This window comes from Bufo gargarizans, chromosome 6 (genome assembly GCF_014858855.1).
Source record: "Bufo gargarizans isolate SCDJY-AF-19 chromosome 6, ASM1485885v1, whole genome shotgun sequence".
Taxonomy (NCBI): domain Eukaryota; kingdom Metazoa; phylum Chordata; class Amphibia; order Anura; family Bufonidae; genus Bufo; species Bufo gargarizans.
Genome location: NC_058085.1, coordinates 147,405,320 through 147,430,220, shown reverse-complemented (window position 1 = coordinate 147,430,220; position 24,901 = coordinate 147,405,320). Strand labels below are relative to the sequence as shown.

Here is a 24,901-nt window from a genome sequence, read left to right as displayed (position 1 = left end):
ATTACTGTTTAGCACTATAAGCAAATAGGACGCGATGTAAGTACTTACCTCTCCATCTTTGAAACGTTTTTTCAGCTGCTTTAGCATTAGAGTGAGTTTCTTGGACTGCACACCACTGTACGCCAGCAACATGCTGCCAAACTGCCGCTCTGTGATGCGACCATTTACTGGATCATGACGCTCAAACTAAAATAGAGAAAAACAATTACTTATTATAAGGCACATCGGCAAGATAGTTGTGAACTTCATTACTGTACATAAGGCAAAGAAAGCTGACAACCAGGCAAAAAGCAGTATACACACTGCTAGGTGCAATACTACCGATTAGTACCCAGTAGGCACTTTGTGTAACCTATTTGCTGGTACATGGTACGGCGCCACTTCTACAGAAAATGTCATGGTGACAAACCACTCCCTGAACTGATGCGTAAGAACCAAAAGCATCCCAGCACCCAACTGCTTCACGTCTGTTCTCCCAAATGATAGCAATAGGAGCGTGACCATACACAAGGGAAGTTTCCAACTGATGGAGTAGACAGCTCTATAGACTACTACACTACTACTATAGACATTGACGAAATGACATTGACTTTTATATAATTAACATTCTCAGGCTGTTATATTTAATAAAAAAAAAAAAAGGGGTCTACACTACGTGTACTACTATTACACGGGTAATTTGCCCACGTCGTGACCAAGGACCGCAATGTAGGGGAACTGCCATAATAATGAATGGGGTCACAGCACGACTTGCACTTTGGTGCGGCCGCCACTCATTAACGGCCAAAAATTATTCCTATGGCAGCCCCACTACAGCGCGATACTTGGGCATGCCAAAATCATTGTGAAGATGTATCCTTAGGGTACCTGCGCACGAGGGCAGATTTCAAAACAGAAAATCTGCGGTTTGGTATCTGTACCAAAAAACTAGAGGTGTTACTTCCTTGTGGTTTTTGCTGCAGATTTGTATCGCACAAACAATTGACAATTGATTTCTAAATCCACACAGCAGGTCAATTTCCGCTCAGAAGAAAAAAACTAAATGAACATGAGATTTCACACACTTTGCTAGTACTGTATTACCCTGCGTTTTTTCTACACGTAAATCCACAAAGAAGAACTGCGTGCAATCTGCATCGGGTGCAAGTACCCTTAGGCCCTGTTCACACATCAGTTATTTGGTCAGTTATTTCCATCAGTTTTTGTGAGCCAAAACCAGGAGTGGAGACTACTAGTCAGAGATAAGGTATAATGAAAAGAACTGCTCATGTTCAGTTTTTTTGACCCACACCTGGTTTTAACTCTAAGTCACTGATGGAAATAACTGATAAAATAACTGAAGTGTGAACAAGGCCTTAGGCTACTTTCACACTTGCGGCAGTGTGATCCGGCGGGCAGTTCAGTCATCGGAAGTGCCCGCCGGATCCGCCGCTGACTGAAAGCATTTGTGAGATGGATCCGGATGCGGATCCGTCTCACAAATGCATTGCAAGGACGAATCCGTCTCTCCGCTTGTCATGCGTCTGTTATCCTTTTTCCCATTTTTACTGGTCTGTGCATACGCAGGCCGGAAGGACGGATCCGGCATGCCGTTATTTTTAATGTCGGATCCGGCACTAATACATTCCTATGGCATGTCTTCAGTTTTTTTTCGCCGGAGATAAAACCGTAGCATGCTGCGGTTTTCTCTTTTGCCTGATCAGTCAAAATGACTGAACTGAAGACATCCTGAACGGATTACTCTCCATTCAGAATGCATGGGGATAGCCCTGATCAGTTCTTTTCCGGTATAGAGCCCCTAGGACGGAACTCAGTGCCGAAAAAGAAAAACGCTAGTGTGAAAGTACCCTTCGACAGTATTTAATGTTTACAAATAAACTGTCTGCCTCCTTGTGAATAGATGACATGAAAAACAGCTTTTCAATACAACAAGCCTATCATTTAACCGATCTAGCGCACGCCATTTAACGTTGAGGTCAATTTCACACAGTCAGTGATTTCCATCAGTGACTGTGAGCTAAAATGAGGAATGGCGGCTACACAGGTATAAGGTATAATGGAAGGATTGACACCCGTTTCATGTTTTTGACCCGCAACTGTTTCTGAATCACAAGCAATGATCAAAAAATAAATGACCAAACACTGACTGTGTGAAAATAACCTGGGGCCTAGTTCACACTTCAGTTATTTGGTCAGTTATTTCCATCAGTTATTAGGAGCCAAAACCAGAGATCAGGTGTAATGGAAAGATGTCCTCCTGTTCTGTGTTTTTGACCCGCACCTGGTCTTGGCTCACAGTCACTGATGGAAATAACGGACCAAATTACTGAAGTGTGAACTAGGCCTAAGGGCAGAACCACACATAATGGAATGTCCACTGTGGATTTTGCCACGTTTCTGTAGCAAAATCTACAGCAAACCCGTAGAAAAATCGCCATGTGCCACTTGCGGATTTACCATGCACTGTGACCTCTGCACTGCAGAAAGTGAAATTCACAGCATCAATTGACATGCCGCATATTTAACCAATTCATTACCAGAGTGTTCATCCCCCTTCCTTACCTCGTCAGTTTTAAAGTTATAGCATTGGGACTATCTAACGATATTTGAAATTATTTTACACATTTTTTTTATTTATTTTTTAAAGGGCATCTGTCACCTGTCTGACCTGTTGCATGAGCGCTTGGTGTCTGAAGACATCTGTGTTGGTCCCATGTTTATATGTGCCTGCATTGCTGAGAAAAATGAAGTCATCATATATTCAAATGAGCCTCTAGGAGCAACGGAGGCGTTGCCGTTACACCTAGAGGCTCTGTTCTCTCTGCCACTGCTGTGCCCTCTGCACTTTGATTGACAAGAGCCAGGCGTTATGACATTTACACTGCCTGGCCAATCAAAGCGCAGAGGGTGTGGAAGTTAGAGTAAACCGAGCCTCTAGGTGTAATGACAACGCCCCCATTGCACCTAGAGGCTCATTTGCATATATTAAAACATCATTTTTCTCAGCAATGCAGACACATATGAACATGGGACCAACACAGATGCCTTCAGCTGCCAAGTGCCCATGCAACAGGTCAGTCAGTTTCATAGGTACAATGTCAGTTTCAATAGGTACACAAGAAAATGTAAATAAAAAAACATTTTATTAAGCTTTTGGCTTTTTTTTATTTTTTATTGTACTCCATTTGCCGGAATTACACGCCGGATCCGGAAAAACGCAAGTGAACTGAAAGCATTTGAAGACTGATCCGTCTTCAAAATGCGCTCAGTGTTACTATGGCAGCCAGGACACTATTAAAAGTCCTGGTTGCCATAGTAGGAGCCATGCGATCACGTCATCCATGCGCGTGGGGTGCCCTGACATCACTCTGGAGCGCCCCGGGAGCCGCACGGACGGTAAGTATGCTGCTCCCCACTACACTTTACCATGGCAAACAGGACTTTAGCGTCCCGGCAGCCATGGTAACCATTCAGAAAAAGCTAAACGTCGGATCCGGCAATGCACCGAAACAACGTTTAGCTTAAGGCCGGATCCGGATCAATGCCTTTCAATGGGCATTAATTCCGGATCCAGCCTTGCGGCAAGTCTTCAGGATTTTTGGCCGGAGCAAAAAGCTCAGCATGCTGCGGTTTTTTCTCCGGCCAAAAAACGTTCTGGTCCTGAACTGAAGACATCCTAATGCATCCTGAACGGATTTCACTCCATTCAGAATGCATTAGGATAAAACTCATCGGGATTCTTCCGGCATAGAGCCCCGACGACGGAACTCTATGCCGGAAGAAAAGAACCCAAGTGTGAAAGAGCCCTAAAATGAATACCTATTTTTTTTTATTTTTTTTTTCAGTTTTATAATTCTTTATTGTAGAAAATAGTGAAATTACACATACTAGAAAATAACATAGTACAGTAAAGTTACTTTCTTCTCACATATTTTTTAATTTTTATAAAACAAAAAAAACTAATTGTTTATTTTACACACAAAATGTTGACGATTTTCTGCACACAAATCTACAGTGCATATATCCTGTGTAGCTGTTGCCTCAAGGTTCTTCAGTTTAAAGTTTGACCTGTTAAGAACAATGCTCTAACATGTAGTGATTCCAGAACCTGATAAAAGTTATAACTAGAGATGAGCGAATTTCATGTTATAAAATTCGTTCACGCTTCGTTTGGTGGCATAACGCAATTTTTGCTTTCACAACCAAACGAAGCGTAAATGAATTTCAAAATATGTAATTCGCTCATTAGTCATAACGTATTTTAGAGACAACCACATTATATTATACTGACTACCAGAAGTATCAGCCTACTTAGAAAAGTCAATGAAATCAATTGTATTTGACCTCGGAGCATAGGCATGTGAGAAGCTGTAGACACATGAGATAAGGATAGCCGACAACTCTTAAAAATATTCATGTAAAGTGAATAATTCAGTCTTTAATGGTGTTACACAAAGCATAGTAATACATCAAAGTCATGTTAGCAGTTCAGCGCTCCAAGCTCTGCACGCCACTAGAATTTATTTTCAGTCTAAAATCCAACTAAAGGCTGTATCGTTATTATCTGATACATGAACAATTTATTTTAAAAGCATACACTTGGCAAACAGTTGAATATAAAATATATATTCAAAATAAAGTAGAAATACAGGCAAAGAAAAATATATATACTTTCAACTTGTTTAGCAAACCTAAAACTTCTCTAAGAACCAACAACCGTTATAGAGCGGAACAAACAAAATCCTTTATGTTAGTACGGATCCAGCAGCCTGTTCCCTTTCAAACAGCCTAACACTAGTTTGAAAGAAGCCTCAACCCCCTTCCCGACATATGACATAATAGTACGTCATGGTGCGCACCCGATCACTGCAGGGGCCCGGCAGTCCCTGATAGCCGGGCCCCTGCTGTATCCGCTGGCATCGCTGTAAAAGTCAATGACGGCGGATTAAACTCTTCTATGCCGCGGTCAGAGCTTACCGTGGCATAGAAGGGGTTTGCAGAGGGTGAGGGAGCCCATCAGGGATGGGTGACAAGGCAGCCCGATGCCATGCACAGTCTGCCCAATGCCTTGAACAATCTGGGACTAGGGATGAGCGAACTCGAACTGTATAGTTCGGGTTCGTACCGAATTTTGGGGTGTCCGTGACACGGACCCGAACCCGGACATTTTCGTAAAAGTCCGGGTTCGGGTTCGGTGTTCGTCGCTTTCTTCGCGCTTTTGTGACGCTTTCTTGGCGCTTTTTGAAAGGCTGCAAAGCAGCCAATCAACAAGCGTCATACTACTTGCCCCAAGAGGCCATCACAGCCATGCCTACTATTGGCATGGCTGTGATTGGCCAGAGCACCATGTGACCCAGCCTCTATTTAAGCTGGAGTCACATAGCGCCGCCCGTCACTCTGCTCTGATTAGCGTAGGGAGAGGTTGCGGCTGCGACAGTAGGGCGAGATTAGGCAGATTAACTCCTCCAAAGGACTTGATTAACTGATCGATCTGCAGCTGTGGATCATTGAGCTGCTGATCCTCAATTGCTCACTGTTTTTAGGCTGCACAGACCGTTTGTCAGTCTCATTTTTCTGGGGTGATCGGCGGCCATTTTGTGTCTTGTGGTGCGCCAGCACAAGCTGCGACCAAGTGCATTTAACCCTCAATGGTGTGGTTGTTTTTTGGCTAAAGCCTACATCAGGGTGAAGCTGTCACACCAAGTGCATTTAACCAGCAATAGTCTGTTCATTTTTTGGCCATATACAAAATCAGGGGCAAGCTGCGCCTGTCACCAAGTGCATTTAACCCTCAATGGTGTGGTTGTTTTTTGGCTAAAGCCTACATCAGGGTGAAGCTGTCACACCAAGTGCATTTAACCAGCAATAGTCTGTTCATTTTTTGGCCATATACAAAATCAGGGGCAAGCTGCGCCTGTCACCAAGTGCATTTAACCCTCAATGGTGTGGTTGTTTTTTGGCTAAAGCCTACATCAGGGTGAAGCTGTCACACCAAGTGCATTTAACCAGCAATAGTCTGTTCATTTTTTGGCCATATACAAAATCAGGGGCAAGCTGCGCCTGTCACCAAGTGCATTTAACCCTCAATGGTGTGGTTGTTTTTTGGCTAAAGCCTACATCAGGGTGAAGCTGTCACACCAAGTGCATTTAACCAGCAATAGTCTGTTCATTTTTTGGCCATATCCCAGTCTAATTCTGTCACTAAATCCATACCGGTCACCCAGCGCCTAAATACTAGGCCTCAAATTTATATCCAGCTAAATCTGTCCCTAGTGCTGTAGCTGGGCGAGTTATTTAGTGTCCGTTCAAGCACATTTCTTGTTCTGGGTTGAAATACAATTCCCAATTTAGCAATTTCATAATTTAGTGGTTCCTGCTATATCAGAGCTCTTTGAAATCTATCCCAAAAAGGGTATATAATATTGAAGGTGCACATAGGGTCATTCAGAGTAACTTCACACACACCCGCTACTGTGTATTTCCAAGTCTAATTCTGTCACTAAATCCATACCGGTGACCCAGCGCCTAAATACTAGGCCTCAAATTTAATTCCCTCTAAATCTCTCGTTACCCACCGCTGTACTGTTGTTGCTGGGCAAGATATTTAGTGTCCGTCAAAGCACATTTTTTGTTCTGGGTTGAAGTACAATTCCCAATTTAGCAATTTCATAATTTAGTGGTTTCTGCTATATCAGAGCTATTTGAAATCTATCCCAAAAAGGGTATATAATATTGAAGGTGCACATAGGGTCATTCAGAATAACTTCACACACACCCGCTACTGTGTATTTCCAAGTCTAATTCTGTCACTAAACCCATACCTGTCACCCAGCGCCTAAATACTAGGCCTCAAATTTAAATCCCTCTAAATCTCTCGTTACCGTTGTCCTGTTGTAGCTGGGAAAGTTATTTAGTGCCCGTCAAAGCACATTTTTTGTTCTGGGTTGAAGTACAATTCCCAATTTAGCAATTTCATAATTTAGTGGTTCCTGCTATATCAGAGCTATTTGAAATCTATCCCAAAAAGGGTATATAATATTGAAGGTGCACATAGGGTCATTCAGAATAACTTCACACACACCCGCTACTGTGTATTTCCAAGTCTAATTCTGTCACTAAATCCATACCGGTGACCCAGCGCCTAAATACTAGGCCTCAAATTTAATTCCCTCTAAATCTCTCGTTACCCACCGCTGTACTGTTGTTGCTGGGCAAGATATTTAGTGTCCGTCAAAGCACATTTTTTGTTCTGGGTTGAAGTACAATTCCCAATTTAGCAATTTCATAATTTAGTGGTTTCTGCTATATCAGAGCTATTTGAAATCTATCCCAAAAAGGGTATATAATATTGAAGGTGCACATAGGGTCATTCAGAATAACTTCACACACACCCGCTACTGTGTATTTCCAAGTCTAATTCTGTCACTAAACCCATACCTGTCACCCAGCGCCTAAATACTAGGCCTCAAATTTAAATCCCTCTAAATCTCTCGTTACCGTTGTCCTGTTGTAGCTGGGAAAGTTATTTAGTGCCCGTCAAAGCACATTTTTTGTTCTGGGTTGAAGTACAATTCCCAATTTAGCAATTTCATAATTTAGTGGTTCCTGCTATATCAGAGCTATTTGAAATCTATCCCAAAAAGGGTATATAATATTGAAGGTGCACATAGGGTCATTCAGAATAACTTCACACACACCCGCTACTGTGTATTTCCAAGTCTAATTCTGTCACTAAATCCATACCGGTGACCCAGCGCCTAAATACTAGGCCTCAAATTTAATTCCCTCTAAATCTCTCGTTACCCACCGCTGTACTGTTGTTGCTGGGCAAGATATTTAGTGTCCGTCAAAGCACATTTTTTGTTCTGGGTTGAAGTACAATTCCCAATTTAGCAATTTCATAATTTAGTGGTTTCTGCTATATCAGAGCTATTTGAAATCTATCCCTAAAAGGGTATATAATATTGAAGGTGCACATAGGGTCATTCAGAATAACTTCACACACACCCGCTACTGTGTATTTCCAAGTCTAATTCTGTCACTAAACCCATACCTGTCACCCAGCGCCTAAATACTAGGCCTCAAATTTAAATCCCTCTAAATCTCTCGTTACCGTTGTCCTGTTGTAGCTGGGAAAGTTATTTAGTGCCCGTCAAAGCACATTTTTTGTTCTGGGTTGAAGTACAATTCCCAATTTAGCAATTTCATAATTTAGTGGTTCCTGCTATATCAGAGCTATTTGAAATCTATCCCAAAAAGGGTATATAATATTGAAGGTGCACATTGGGTCATTCAGAATAACTTCACACACACGCTTCTGTGCATTTCCAAGTCTAATTCTGTCACTAAATCCATACCGGTGACCCAGCGCCTAAATACTAGGCCTCAAATTTAATTCCCTCTAAATCTCTCGTTACCCACCGCTGTACTGTTGTTGCTGGGCAAGATATTTAGTGTCCGTCAAAGCACATTTTTTGTTCTGGGTTGAAGTACAATTCCCAATTTAGCAATTTCATAATTTAGTGGTTTCTGCTATATCAGAGCTATTTGAAATCTATCCCTAAAAGGGTATATAATATTGAAGGTGCACATAGGGTCATTCAGAATAACTTCACACACACCCGCTACTGTGTATTTCCAAGTCTAATTCTGTCACTAAATCCATACCGGTGACCCAGCGCCTAAATACTAGGCCTCAAATTTAATTCCCTCTAAATCTCTCGTTACCCACCGTTGTACTGTTGTTGCTGGGCAAGATATTTAGTGTCCGTCAAAGCACATTTTTTGTTCTGGGTTGAAGTACAATTCCCAATTTAGCAATTTCATAATTTAGTGGTTTCTGCTATATCAGAGCTATTTGAAATCTATCCCTAAAAGGGTATATAATATTCAAGGTGCACATTGGGTCATTCAGAATAACTTCACACACACACGCTTCTGTGCATTTCCAAGTCTAATTCTGTCACTAAATCCATACCGGTCACCCAGCGCCTAAATACTAGGCCTCAAATTTATATCCCGCTGAATTTGAATACAATACATTGGGCCAAATAATATATTTGTTGTTGTGGTGAACCATAACAATGAGAAAAACATCTAGTAAGGGACGCGGACGTGGACATGGTCGTGGTGGTGTTAGTGGACCCTCTGGTGCTGGGAGAGGACGTGGCCGTTCTGCCACATCCACACGTCCTAGTGTACCAACTACCTCAGGTCCCAGTAGCCGCCAGAATTTACAGCGATATATGGTGGGGCCCAATGCCGTTCTAAGGATGGTAAGGCCTGAGCAGGTACAGGCATTAGTCAATTGGGTGGCCGACAGTGGATCCAGCACGTTCACATTATCTCCCACCCAGTCTTCTGCAGAAAGCGCACAGATGGCGCCTGAAAACCAACCCCATCAGTCTGTCACATCACCCCCATGCATACCAGGGAAACTGTCTCAGCCTCAAGTTATGCAGCAGTCTCTTATGCTGTTTGAAGACTCCGCTGGCAGGGTTTCCCAAGGGCATCCACCTAGCCCTTCCCCAGCGGTGAAAGACATAGAATGCACTGACGCACAACCACTTATGTTTCCTGATGATGAGGACATGGGAATACCACCTCAGCATGTCTCTGATGATGACGAAACACAGGTGCCAACTGCTGCGTCTTTCTGCAGTGTGCAGACTGAACAGGAGGTCAGGGATCAAGACTGGGTGGAAGACGATGCAGGGGACGATGAGGTCCTAGACCCCACATGGAATGAAGGTCGTGCCACTGACTTTCACAGTTCGGAGGAAGAGGCAGTGGTGAGACCGAGCCAACAGCGTAGCAAAAGAGGGAGCAGTGGGCAAAAGCAGAACACCCGCCGCCAAGAGACTCCGCCTGCTACTGACCGCCGCCATCTGGGACCGAGCACCCCAAAGGCAGCTTCAAGGAGTTCCCTGGCATGGCACTTCTTCAAACAATGTGCTGACGACAAGACCCGAGTGGTTTGCACGCTGTGCCATCAGAGCCTGAAGCGAGGCATTAACGTTCTGAACCTGAGCACAACCTGCATGACCAGGCACCTGCATGCAAAGCATGAACTGCAGTGGAGTAAACACCTTAAAACCAAGGAAGTCACTCAGGCTCCCCCTGCTACCTCTTCTGCTGCTGCCGCCTCGGCCTATTCTGCTGCTGCCGCCTCGGCCTCTTCCTCCGCCTCTGGAGGAACGTTGGCACCTGCCGCCCAGCAAACAGGGGATGTACCACCAACACCACCACCACCACCTCCGTCACCAAGCGTCTCAACCATGTCACACGCCAGCGTTCAGCTCTCCATCTCACAAACATTTGATAGAAAGCGTAAATTCCCACCTAGCCACCCTCGATCCCTGGCCCTGAATGCCAGCATTTCTAAACTACTGGCCTATGAAATGCTGTCATTTAGGCTGGTGGACACAGACAGCTTCAAACAGCTCATGTCGCTTGCTGTCCCACAGTATGTTGTTCCCAGCCGGCACTACTTCTCCAAGAGAGCCGTGCCTTCCCTGCACAACCAAGTATCCGATAAAATCAAGTGTGCACTGCGCAACGCCATCTGTAGCAAGGTCCACCTAACCACAGATACGTGGACCAGTAAGCACGGCCAGGGACGCTATATCTCCCTAACTGCACACTGGGTAAATGTAGTGGCAGCTGGGCCCCAGGCGGAGAGCTGTTTGGCGCACGTCCTTCCGCCGCCAAGGATCGCAGGGCAACATTCTTTGCCTCCTGTTGCCACCTCCTCCTTCTCGGCTTCCTCCTCCTCTTCTTCCACCTGCTCATCCAGTCAGCCACACACCTTCACCACCAACTTCAGCACAGCCCGGGGTAAACGTCAGCAGGCCATTCTGAAACTCATATGTTTGGGGGACAGGCCCCACACCGCACAGGAGTTGTGGCGGGGTATAGAACAACAGACCGACGAGTGGTTGCTGCCGGTGAGCCTCAAGCCCGGCCTGGTGGTGTGTGATAATGGGCGAAATCTCGTTGCAGCTCTGGGACTAGCCAATTTGACGCACATCCCTTGCTTGGCGCATGTGCTGAATTTGGTGGTGCAGAAGTTCATTCACAACTACCCCGACATGTCAGAGCTGCTGCATAAAGTGCGGGCCGTCTGTTCGCGCTTCCGGCGTTCACATCCTGCTGCTGCTCGCCTGTCTGCGCTACAGCGTAACTTCGGCCTTCCCGCTCACCGCCTCATATGCGACGTGCCCACCAGGTGGAACTCCACCTTGCACATGCTGGACAGACTGTGCGAGCAGCAGCAGGCCATAGTGGAGTTTCAGCTGCAGCACGCACGGGTCAGTCGCACTACAGAACAGCACCACTTCACCACCAATGACTGGGCCTCCATGCGAGACCTGTGTGCCCTGTTGCGCTGTTTCGAGTACTCCACCAACATGGCCAGTGGCGATGACACCGTTATCAGCGTTACAATACCACTTCTATGTCTCCTTGAGAAAACACTTAGGGCGATGATGGAAGAGGAGGTGGCCCAGGAGGAGGAGGAGGAGGAGGAGGAAGAGGGGTCATTTTTAGCACTTTCAGGCCAGTCTCTTCGAAGTGACTCAGAGGGAGGTTTTTGGCAACAGCAGAGGCCAGGTACAAATGTGGCCAGCCAGGGCCCACTACTGGAGGATGAGGAGGACGAGGATGAGGAGGAGGTGGAGGAGGATGAGGATGAAGCATGGTCACAGCGGGGTGGCACCCAACGCAGCTCGGGTCCATCACTGGTGCGTGGCTGGGGGGAAAGGCAGGACGATGACGATACGCCTCCCACAGAGGACAGCTTGTCCTTATCCCTGGGCAGCCTGGCACACATGAGCGACTACATGCTGCAGTGCCTGCGCAACGACAGCAGAGTTGCCCACATTTTAACCTGTGCGGACTACTGGGTTGCCACCCTGCTGGATCCACGCTACAAAGACAATGTGCCCACCTTACTTCCTGCACTGGAGCGTGATAGGAAGATGCGCGAGTACAAGCGCACGTTGGTAGACACGCTACTGAGAGCATTCCCAAATGTCACAGGGGAACAAGTGGAAGCCCAAGGCCAAGGCAGAGGAGGAGCAAGAGGTCGCCAAGGCAGCTGTGTCACGGCCAGCTCCTCTGAGGGCAGGGTTAGCATGGCAGAGATGTGGAAAACTTTTGTCAACACGCCACAGCTAACTGCACCACCACCTGATACGCAACGTGTTAGCAGGAGGCAACATTTCACTAACATGGTGGAACAGTACGTGTGCACACCCCTCCACGTACTGACTGATGGTTCGGCCCCATTCAACTTCTGGGTCTCTAAATTGTCCACGTGGCCAGAGCTAGCCTTTTATGCCTTGGAGGTGCTGGCCTGCCCGGCAGCCAGCGTTTTGTCTGAACGTGTATTCAGCACGGCAGGGGGCGTCATTACAGACAAACGCAGCCGCCTGTCTACAGCCAATGTGGACAAGCTGACGTTCATAAAAATGAACCAGGCATGGATCCCACAGGACCTGTCCGTCCCTTGTCCAGATTAGACATTAACTACCTCCCCATAACCATATATTATTGGACTCCAGGGCACTTCCTCATTCAATCCTATTTTTATTTTCATTTTACCATTATATTGCGAGGCTACCCAAAGTTGAATGAACCTCTCCTCTGCCTGTGTGCTAGGCCTAAATATATGCCAATGGACTGTTGCAGTGGTGGGTGACGTGAAGCCTCATTCTCTGCTATGACATGCAGACTGATTCTCTGCTGACATGAAGCCAGATCCTCTGTTACGGGAGCTCTCTCCTCTGCCTGGGTGCTGGGCCTAAATTTATGACAATTGACTGTTGCAGTGGTGGGTGACGTGAAGCCTGATTCTCTGCTATGATATGAAGACTGATTCTCTGCTGACATGAAGCCAGATTGTCTGTTACGGGACCTTTCTCCTCTGCCTGGGTTCTGGGCCTAAATTTATGAAAATTGACTGTTGCAGTGGTGGGTGACGTGAAGCCTGATTCTCTGCTATGATATGAAGACTGATTCTCTGCTGACATGAAGCCAGATTGTCTGTTACGGGACCTCTCTCCTCTGCCTGGGTGCTGGGCCTAAATTTATGAAAATTGACTCTTACAGTGGTGGGTGACGTGAAGCCTGATTCTCTGCTATGATATGAAGACTGATTCTCTGCTGACATGAAGCCAGATTCTCTGTTACGGGACCTCTCTCCTCTGCCTGGGTGCTGGGCCTAAATTTATGACAATGGACTGTTGCAGTGGTGGCTGACGTGAAGCCTGATTCTCTGCTATGACATGCAGACTGATTCTCTGCTGTCATGAAGCCAGATTGTCTGTTACGGGACCTCTCTGCTCTGCCTGTGTGCTAGGCCTAAATATATGCCAATGGACTGTTGCAGTGGTGGGTGACGTGAAGCCTCATTCTCTGCTATGACATGCAGACTGATTCTCTGCTGTCATGAAGCCAGATTGTCTGTTACGGGACCTCTCTGCTCTGCCTGTGTGCTAGGCCTAAATATATGCCAATGGACTGTTGCAGTGGTGGGTGACGTGAAGCCTCATTCTCTGCTATGACATGCAGACTGATTCTCTGCTGACATGAAGCCAGATTGTCTGTTACGGGACCTCTCTGCTCTGCCTGTGTGCTAGGCCTAAATATATGCCAATGGACTGTTGCAGTGGTGGGTGACGTGAAGCCTCATTCTCTGCTATGACATGCAGACTGATTCTCTGCTGACATGAAGCCAGATCCTCTGTTACGGGACCTCTCTGCTCTGCCTGTGTGCTAGGCCTAAATATATGCCAATGGACTGTTGCAGTGGTGGGTGACGTGAAGCCTCATTCTCTGCTATGACATGCAGACTGATTCTCTGCTGACATGAAGCCAGATTGTCTGTTACGGGACCTCTCTGCTCTGCCTGTGTGCTAGGCCTAAATATATGCCAATGGACTGTTGCAGTGGTGGGTGACGTGAAGCCTCATTCTCTGCTATGACATGCAGACTGATTCTCTGCTGACATGAAGCCAGATTGTCTGTTACGGGACCTCTCTGCTCTGCCTGTGTGCTAGGCCTAAATATATGCCAATGGACTGTTGCAGTGGTGGGTGACGTGAAGCCTCATTCTCTGCTATGACATGCAGACTGATTCTCTGCTGACATGAAGCCAGATTGTCTGTTACGGGACCTCTCTGCTCTGCCTGTGTGCTAGGCCTAAATATATGCCAATGGACTGTTGCAGTGGTGGGTGACGTGAAGCCTCATTCTCTGCTATGACATGCAGACTGATTCTCTGCTGACATGAAGCCAGATCCTCTGTTACGGGACCTCTCTGCTCTGCCTGTGTGCTAGGCCTAAATATATGCCAATGGACTGTTGCAGTGGTGGGTGACGTGAAGCCTCATTCTCTGCTATGACATGCAGACTGATTCTCTGCTGACATGAAGCCAGATTGTCTGTTACGGGACCTCTCTGCTCTGCCTGTGTGCTAGGCCTAAATATATGCCAATGGACTGTTGCAGTGGTGGGTGACGTGAAGCCTCATTCTCTGCTATGACATGCAGACTGATTCTCTGCTGACATGAAGCCAGATTGTCTGTTACGGGACCTCTCTGCTCTGCCTGTGTGCTAGGCCTAAATATATGCCAATGGACTGTTGCAGTGGTGGGTGACGTGAAGCCTCATTCTCTGCTATGACATGCAGACTGATTCTCTGCTGACATGAAGCCAGATCCTCTGTTACGGGAGCTCTCTCCTCTGCCTGGGTGCTGGGCCTAAATTTATGACAATTGACTGTTGCAGTGGTGGGTGACGTGAAGCCTGATTCTCTGCTATGATATGAAGACTGATTCTCTGCTGACATGAAGCCAGATTGTCTGTTACGGGACCTTTCTCCTCTGCCTGGGTTCTGGGCCTAAATTTATGAAAATTGACTCTTACAGTGGTGGGTGACGTGAAGCCTGATTCTCTGCTATGATATGAAGACTGATTCTCTGCTGACATGAAGCCAGATTCTCTGTTACGGGACCTCTCTCCTCTGCCTGGGTGCTGGGTAGTGTTGAGCGCGAATATTCGAAAAGCAAATTTTTTTCGCGAATATCGCAACTTCGCGATTTCGCGAATATTTCGAATATAGTGCTATATATTCGTAAAAACGAATATTCGTTTTTTGTTTCCCCCCCCCCCCCACAAAATTACAGTACACATATAATTGATTGTTTCCCAAAGGTCCAACAGCTCAGATCTTACTCACATTGCCTAGAAAGTGATTGAGGCGCGAATCTTCGTAAGGCGATTTTATTAGCGCACATGCGAATATCGGCACGTCCCAGAACAGAGGCAAAGGGCTTTGCATTCATACATTAGTGAATTGAGTTGCGAATCTTCGTAAGGCGATTTTATTAGCGCACATGCGAATATCTACACTTGTCCCAGAACAGAGGCAAAGGGCTTTGCATTCATACATTAGTGAATTGAGTTGCGAATCTTCGTAAGGCGATTTTATTAGCGCACATGCGAATATCTACACTTGTCCCAGAACAGAGGCAAAGGGCTTTGCATTCATACATTAGTGATTGAATTGAGCTGCGAATCTTCGTAAGGCGATTTTATTAACGCAAATGCAAATATCTACACTTGTCCCCAGAACAGAGAGGCAAAGGCCTGTGCATTCATATAGTATAGCACCATATTCGCGAATACGTAGAACTTCGTAAAATTCGATTTACGAATATTCGTATTTTTTATTTTACTTTCCACCTTACAGATTACATTGATCTGTACTCTGTCAACTACTGTCATCACCCCCCACTGTATCTCGATTGATTCCCAAAAGTCTCACATTCCCTAGAAAGTGATTGAGGTGCGAATCTTCGTAAGGCGATTTTATTAGCGCACATGCGAATATCTACACTTGTCCCAGAACAGAGGCAAAGGGCATTGCATTCATACATTAGTGATTGAATTGAGTTGCGAATCTTCGTAAGGCGATTTCATTAGCGCACATGTGAATTTTGCATAGCATATGTATTATGCGATAATTCGAATTATCGCATATGCGAAATAATAACGAATTTGAATAATCGCGAATATTTTACGAATATTCTTTCGAATATTCACAAAATTTCGCGAATTCGAATATGGGACATGCCGCTCAACACTAGTGCTGGGCCTAAATTTATGACAATGGACTGTTGCAGTGGTGGGTGACGTGAAGCCTGATTCTCTGCTATGACATGCAGACTGATTCTCTGCTGACATGAAGCCAGATTGTCTGTTACGGGACCTCTCTCCTCTGCCTGGGTGCTGGGCCTAAATATATGCCAATGGACTGTTGCAGTGGTGGCTGACGTGAAGCCTCATTCTCTGCTATGACATGCAGACTAATTCTCTGCTGACATGAAGACAGATTCTCTGTTACGGGACCTCTCTCCTCTGCCTGGGTGCCGGGGCCTAAATATCTGAGAATGGACTGTTCCAGTGGTGGCTGACGTGAAGCCTCATTCTCTGCTATGACATGCAGACTAATTCTCTGCTGACATGAAGACAGATTCTCTGTTACGGGACCTCCCTCCTCTGCCTGGGTGCTGGGCCTAAATATATGCCAATGGACTGTTGCAGTGGTGGCTGACGTGAAGCCTCATTCTCTGCTATGACATGCAGACTAATTCTCTGCTGACATGAAGACAGATTCTCTGTTACGGGACCTCCCTCCTCTGCCTGGGTGCTGGGCCTAAATATATGCCAATGGACTGTTGCAGTGGTGGCTGACGTGAAGCCTCATTCTCTGCTATGACATGCAGACTGATTCTCTGCTGACATGAAGCCAGATTCTCTGTTACGGGACCTCTCTCCTCTGCCTGTGTGTGTGCTGGGCCTAAATATATGCCAATGGACTGTTGCAGTGGTGGCTGACGTGAAGCCTCATTCTCTGCTATGACATGCAGACTAATTCTCTGCTGACATGAAGACAGATTCTCTGTTACGGGACCTCCCTCCTCTGCCTGGGTGCTGGGCCTAAATATATGCCAATGGACTGTTGCAGTGGTGGCTGACGTGAAGCCTCATTCTCTGCTATGACATGCAGACTAATTCTCTGCTGACATGAAGACAGATTCTCTGTTACGGGACCTCTCTCCTCTGCCTGGGTGCCGGGGCCTAAATATCTGAGAATGGACTGTTCCAGTGGTGGGTGACGGGAAGCCAGATTCTCTGCTATGGAACCTCTCTCCAATTGATTTTGGTTAATTTTTATTTATTTAATTTTTATTTTAATTCATTTCCCTATCCACATTTGTTTGCAGGGGATTTACCTACATGTTGCTGCCTTTTGCAGCCCTCTAGCTCTTTCCTGGGCTGTTTTACAGCCTTTTTAGTGCCGAAAAGTTCGGGTCCCCATTGACTTCAATGGGGTTCGGGTTCGGGACGAAGTTCGGATCGGGTTCGGATCCCGAACCCGAACATTTCCGGGATGTTCGGCCGAACTTCTCGAACCCGAACATCCAGGTGTTCGCTCAACTCTATCTGGGACCTGAATTCTACGGGGGCCGAGGAGATCCAGTTTAATAAAACAAAGTTTCAAGAAAAAAATACAAATAAACACCCTTTTCCCCTGATTTTATAATAAAAAATAAAATAAAAAATAGAAACAAGAAAAAAATAAAAATACACCACACATATTAGGTATCACTGCATCCATAACGACTGGCTCTATAAATATATCACATGATCCACCCTCTCCAATAAACACCATTAAAAAAAACAAAAAAAACGGTGTCAAAAAAAGCCATTTTTGTCACCTTACATCACAAAAACACCAACGCAACACCAAGTGATCAAAAAGGCATATGTCCCACAAAATGTTACTAATAAAACCGCCACCTCATCCCGCAAAAAATGAGCCCCTACATAAGAAAATCACTCTCAGAACATGGAGACATTAAGACATAATTTTTTTGCTTCAAAACTGCTATTATTGTCTTAAAGTGAAAAAAAAAAAAAAAAAAGCAGACATATTAGGTATTGCCGCGTCCGTAACAACCTGCTCTATAAAAAAAATTATCACATGACCTAACCCATCAGTTGAACACCGTAATTTATAAAAAAAAAAAAAGAAAAAAAAAGTGCCAAAAAAAAAAAACCTTTTTGGTCACCTAACATCACAAAGTGCAACACCAAGCGATCGAAAGGCGTATGCCCCCCAAAATAGTACCAAACAGTCACCTCCTCACACAGAAAATGAGACCCTACCAAAGACAATCGGTCAAAAAATAAAAAGGTTATGGCTCTCAGACTTTGGAGCCACTAAAACATCATTTTTTTGGGTTTAAAAAATGCTATTATTGTGTAAAACTTAAATAAATAAGAAAAAGTATACCGTACATATTAGGTACTGTCACGTCCATAACAATCTGCTCTATAAAAGGTCACATGACCTAACCCCTCAGGTGAGCGCTGTAAAAAATACATAAAAACTGTGCCTAAACAACCAATTTTCTGGTCACGTTGCCAGATAAAGTGTAATAATGAATGATCAAAAAAAAAAAAAAAAAAAATCATAGGTACCCAAAAATGGTACCAATAAAAACATCAACTCTTCCTGCAAAAAAACGAGCCCCTGCAAAAAGATGATCGGCAGAAAAAAATAAAATAAAAATATGGCATTCGGAAAATGGAGAAACAAAAACATTTTCAAAAATACCTTATTATGGAAAACGGAAACAAAGCAGACATATTTGATATCACTACCTCCGTAAGAACCTACTCTATAAAAATAGCACATGATCTAACCTGTCAGATGAATGTTGTAAAAAATAAAAATGGTGCCAAAACAGACAATTTTTGGTTACCTTGTCACAAAAAATGCAATATAGAGCAATTAAAAATCTTATGTACCCCAAAATAGTACCGATAAAACTGGCACCTTACCCCCTAGTTTCCAAAATGGGGTCACTTTTTGGGAGTTTCTACTGTAAGGGTGCATCAGAGGGGCTTCAAATGGGAAATGGCATCTAAAACCAGTCCAGCAAAAATCTGCATTCCAAAAACCATACGGCGCTCCTTTTGTTCTGCGCCCTGCCATGTGCCCTTACATCAGTTTATGACCACATGTGGGGTGTTTCTGTAAACCGCAGAATCAGGGTAATAAATACTGAGTTTTGTTTGGCTGTTAACCGTTGACGTGTTAAAGAAAAAAAATGGATTAAAATGAAAAATCTGCCAAAAAAGTGAAATTTAGGAATTTCATCTCCATTTTCCTTCATTTTTTGTGGAACGCCTAAAGAGTTAACAAAGTTTGTAAAATCAGTTTTGAGTAACTTGAGGAGTGTAGTTTCTACAATGGGGTCATTTATGGGGGGTTTCCACTATGTAAGCCCCACAAAATTACTTCAGACCTGAACTGGTCCTTAAAAAGTAGGTTTTGGAAATTAAGAATTGCTTCTAAAATTCTAAGCCTTCTAAAGTCCTAAAAAAATAAAATGACATTTACAAAATGATGCCAACAGAAAGTAGACATATGGGAAATGTTAAGTAATAAATATTTTATGGAGTTATCACTTTCTGCTTTAAAAGCAGAGAAATAAAAATTTTGAAAATTGTGAATTTTTCAAAAAGCTTAGTAAATTTTGGATTTTATTCATAAATTAAGGTGAAATATATTGACCCAAATTTCTGACTATGATGAAGTACATTCGCAGCTGAGAGGAGGATCAGGGAGAAGAGTTCCCAGTGCAGGAGCTGGAGAAAGGTAAGTGGCTGAAGGGGTTTAAACCCCTTCAGCCCAGTGGAAGGGGGACACGAGGGTGCCCCACTCCAAACAACTATATAGTGCCAGGAAAATGAGTTTGTTTTCCTGGCACTATAGTGCTCCTTTAACACCAGTACTGCACAGTGTCTGTTCTCTGCAGGAACAGGCTATAGACACCAGTACCACTACATTAAACTGGTGGTTCTGGGACTATAGTGTCCTTTTAGGCTCCATTCACACCTCCGCAATTTCGTTCTGCATTTTGCGGAACGGAATTGTGGACCCATTCATTCCTATGTGGCAGCATCATGTGCTGCCCGGACACGGAATTGCGGATCCGCACTTCCGTTTCGCAAAAAAATAGAACATGTCCTATTCTTGTCCGCAATTGCAGACAAGAACAGGCATATTCTATTAGTGCCTGGCAATGTGCGGTCCGCAAAATGCGGAACCCACATTGCCGCTTTCCGTGTTTTGCAGATCCGCGGCTCAGTGTATCCGCAAAACACGTTGCGGACGTGTGAATGGAGCCTTAAAAGTGAGGTAAATTAGTTTCCAATTAAATAATGAACATATTGCATTGTCTACTTACCACCAGGACAATAAGATGATCTGGCTGCAGTCTGGCTCTGGGGACTAGTCACTCTCATTTCCCCCCTCCCTCCCTCCCTCATCACTCTGATTTCCTTACAGGTAGTGCCGGCCCTGTGTCTCGGTGTAGAAGGGGTTAAGCTGGTTGTCTCACTCACTTCAGCAAATGGCATTTATCATGCAGAGAAAGTTAATACAAGGCACTTACTAATGTATTGTGATTGTCCATATTGCCTCCTTTGCTCGCTTGATTCATTTTTCAATCAATCACATTATACACTGCTCTTGTCCATGGTTACGACCAACTTGCAATCCAGCAGTGGTGGTACATGCTTGCACACTATAGAAAAAAATGCTTCCGGCCACCAGAGAGGCCGGCGTTTTTCCCTATAATTTGCAAGCATGACCACCACTGCTGGATTGCAGGGTGGTCGTAACAATGGAAATAAGAAGTGCATAATGTGATGGAAAAATTTATTAAGCCAGCAAAGGAGGCAATATCACAATACATTAGTAAGTGCCTTGTATTAACTTTCTCTACATGATAAATGACATTTGCTGAAGTGAGACAACCCCCTTTATAGGGGTATTCCATTTAGATTCAGTTATCCCATACCAGTGTCGTATATACTTGAATAGGAATGAGCCCATTGAAATGAATGGGACGGCTTGTAGTTACACCTACTCACCCCTGCTCTGTCGACGGCGAGCAGATAAACAATAAAAGGAAGGCTGCGCTCACACAGAGTGTCGGACCCCCGCCCATCTGATATTGATAACCTGTCCTGAAAATAGGTCATCAATATTAAAAACCCGGAAAACCCCTTTAAAAGGAAAAAAAAAGAAGAGGTGATAGATGATGGCTGGATGGATACCATGGCATAAATCATGAGAGTGCCAAATCAGAACAGAAAACAGGATACCCTGGAGAAGAACTATTCATATGATCACCCAAGAGTTAAAACCAATCTGAAAGCAGATAACCGAAAATAATACATTTTGGATTCCGCTGTGGTCTATGAGGTTTTCACGTTTCTATTAACATATAAAAGTGACTGATTTCGAAAGGGAAGAAGCTAGGTCTCCTGATATCCAAGTTTAATAGGTTCCAGCACATTTATGAGACTATAAGGAGATCTTACCTGCCCACAAAATGTTCTCCTCAGCCTTTTGCTATAACTAAATGCACAGGTCTTCTCAACAAGCAATTCACAGTTTGTCCATTTAGTGCCTGATAAGACAGCCAGCCGTTCCCTGATCAAGTAATCCCTGTACACAGACATTCCTATCTATTTCTCAGACACCTATTCTACTAGAATAAAGATACCAGACTCCAGAGTATACACTCAGAAATAAAACAAGGTTTATTCATTAAGAAAAAGAACATTCCCTAAACCTTACCAATAACTCACACACATCCACTGAGCTCCTCTGGGCAAAGGCAACAATACAATCAGCAGTTCAATCATGATTTTTTTAGAGAAGAAAATATTAAAGGATAACCATCATATTTTCACACAAAGAAAATATCAATTTTCATACATGTTGTTGCTGCTGTGGTGATACTCACATACCACTTGTTTAATAGGATTCCGTCCATAGCAACCGCTCCTCACAAGACTTTTCTGACCATTTTCTCAAGATGGCCACTGATGCCCTTACCCTGAAGCTAAGACCTCCCTCCCCGACTTCCCAGAAGTCATTCGCCTCATCTCAGGAATGCGCAGCCTCATCCCAATCAGCTTTCTCCAAACTTAAACACGCCCTCTTCATCCTGAGTAGTAAATCGCAAATTGTTATTGCGAATATTGACACTATCCCGGTCCGACAGGAGCGCGCACGCAGCATTCGGGGCTGCCCACTACTACGGCCTCTGTCTTCTTTATATTATCAGCTATCCTTTAAAAGTTGCAGTGGTTTCACAGCGAGTTAAAGGGGTTATCCCACTTTGCGTTTTTATACTTACCTGCTGCCACCGCGCGTTCACTTCCTAGATTCTGGCTGGGGGCGGGCTTCATCTTGAATAAAGTCTTCTCCCAGCCGGGCCGCGCGCTAGACTGAACGCGCACGCCGCCATGCATGCGCCATGGTGACTTATTTCTGGCCAGTATAGTACAGAGCCGGCGTGTGCGTTCGCAGCTCTGTACTATTCTGGCCGGGAAGAAGTCACCGTCGTGCATGCGCGGCAGCGTCCGCTCAGGACAGAGAGCGGCCCGGCCGGGAGAAAAGGAGTCTTCTGCACAAGCGCGACCATCGGGATTTTGGAGAAGAGCGGTGGTTGTAACCAGGGGAGACAAAGTCACAACAATAAGGTAAGTGGGGATGAATTTTATCCTAAACGGTGGAAATTTGTTAATCAAGTATATTTACAAAAATGATCACTGTCAAATCATTAACAGATTTAACAGTGATCATTATGATGGGATAACTCCTGTAATAGAACTGTTTTAAACCCAGACAATGAAGCATAGGTACCAGTGACAAGCCAAAATCCAAGCTAGTAAAAGTCTAGTCAATCTGTATGGTAACTTGAAGGGGGTAAAAGACCATAAATATATGAAGGAGGCCTAACTGAATAGTTTTCTTAAAGCCTTCATGGGTTGGAGATATAATGCACAAGCTCAGAGGAAAGTGCTGTAGAACCTTACATTGTGGAGGTCTCTGCTCAGTGACTCCTTGCCTGTGAGATCATCTGACAACTAATCACTTTAAAAACATAAAACCTAGCTCCCGCCCATCTGATATTCGGTGACCTATCCTGAGGATAGGTCATCAATATTAAAATCCTGGAAAACTATGAAGATTAAAATTACGTAATTGGATTCCGTATCATTGACATTCTACACCGCTTACTCTAGTTTGAAGGATGTTTCGGATAGGACAGATTCCCTTTAAAGGCACTTTTTGTTTCTCAGTAGACACTAACGCAAAGTGTCTAGAAATGGGGTAGTGGTCTGGTGGATTCATAAACTGCACCAAATTTATTAATCATGGGTGCCTGAAATTGACGCAAAATCTGATCAAATGTAAGTCAGCCAAAAGTTGGTGTCAGTGAGAGAAAAGTGTAAATTGCAACAAAACCATTGGAGAGCACGATAAATGTGCGGATTATTCCCAATTGGTGTGCTATTACTTTGTGGAACGTAACCATTTCACCGAATGGTTCACGAAATATCTGCGTTTTTGTGGCGAAATTGGTCCCATAGGAATGAATGGCAATGGGAGCTGACAAAAGCTAGAGTGTGAGCTGAAAAATCAGGACATGATTTCTAAACTGCCACTACTCCCTCATTTTAAAGCCCACCTACACAAATCTTAAGTGTTCAGCTATCCCTGCTGCCACTAAAAATTTCCACGGCTATTTAAATTTCCTGATAGTTTTCACAATATGACCATTTGTTTGCAACTCATGCTGCCCATTGACATTCATTGAAACTCCACTCTAGCCACCTCAAATTTGAAGGGCAATTTCTAAACTGTGACTGTGCCATCATTTTTTATATTTCAGAGACATAGGTCTGGGTCTTGTTATTCTCATAATATAAAGCTCTTCGCTGTAGGATTTATAATGTTTAAACTACAACCGTTTGAAGATGGCAACCCCCAGTAAAGTTAGCAAGTTGGAGCAGTTTGTTTTAAACTGCTCTTCTCTGCCCTTGCTGTACAGTGAGTTGCCATAGGAACCCAGGTGTGTGAGCAGCCAGCAGAGTGACAAAAGCTAGAGTGTGAGCTTAAAAAATCAGGACATGATTTCTAAACTGCCACCACTCCCTCATTTTCAAGCCCACCTACACAAATTGGCTGCTAATGTTAAATGTATGTTTTAATGTAACTGTGAAGCACTTTGGGAAACAACATTGCAATTAAATGTGCTATATAAATAAATAAAAGTTGAAATGCATTTCTCACTCTATCAAGCTTGCCATGTGCACTTTTTAAATTTGATCAATTGGTTAGTGTAATGTTTACTATCTTTACTCACTCCAAACACTCCACACAGTTACCGTATTTTTCGCCCTATAAGACGCACCGGCCCATAAGACGCACCTAGGTTTTTAAGGAGGAAAAAATAAAAATAAAAATTTTAACCAAAAGGTGTGCCTAATGGTGTTATGTGGGATCTGTGGATGGCACTGTTATGGGGATCTGTGGATGGCACTGTTATGGGGGGGTCTGTGGATGGCACTGTTATGGGGGCACTGTGGATGGCACTGTTATGGGGGGCACTGTGGATGGCACTGTTATTGGGGACTGTGGATGGCACTGTTATGGGGGATCTGTGGATGACACATAAATAGCATTTTACGCTATGTGTCATCCACAGACCCCCATAACAGTGCCATCCATAGAATGACCCCCAATAGGGAGGAGGGGCCGGCATCCAGCTCTGTAATTACAGCGGGCCCGGTGCAGTCACTGTATTCTGCTACACTGGGCCCGCTCACTGTAGGAATCCTAACAGCAGACAATGCTGTATGCTGATTAAGGTACCGTAACAGTACTCTTTTATGCAGTCTGTACTTACGATACTAACTTTCCGGCAGGCAGCAGGCTGAGCTGGTGGGCGGGCGCTGA

General features: G+C 44.5%; 1 protein-coding gene across 4 annotated transcripts in view; it reads right to left on the bottom strand.

The window, feature by feature from the left end:
- MICU1 (mitochondrial calcium uptake 1) overlaps window positions 1–24,901 on the bottom strand; it is a 262,988-nt gene that overhangs the window by 60,371 nt on the left and 177,716 nt on the right. For all 4 annotated transcript variants that reach the window (XM_044297988.1, XM_044297989.1, XM_044297990.1 and 1 more), the window contains one exon: window positions 49–186. In XM_044297988.1, the coding sequence (XP_044153923.1) occupies window positions 49–186 (138 nt within the window). The remainder of the gene's footprint in view (window positions 1–48; window positions 187–24,901) is intronic.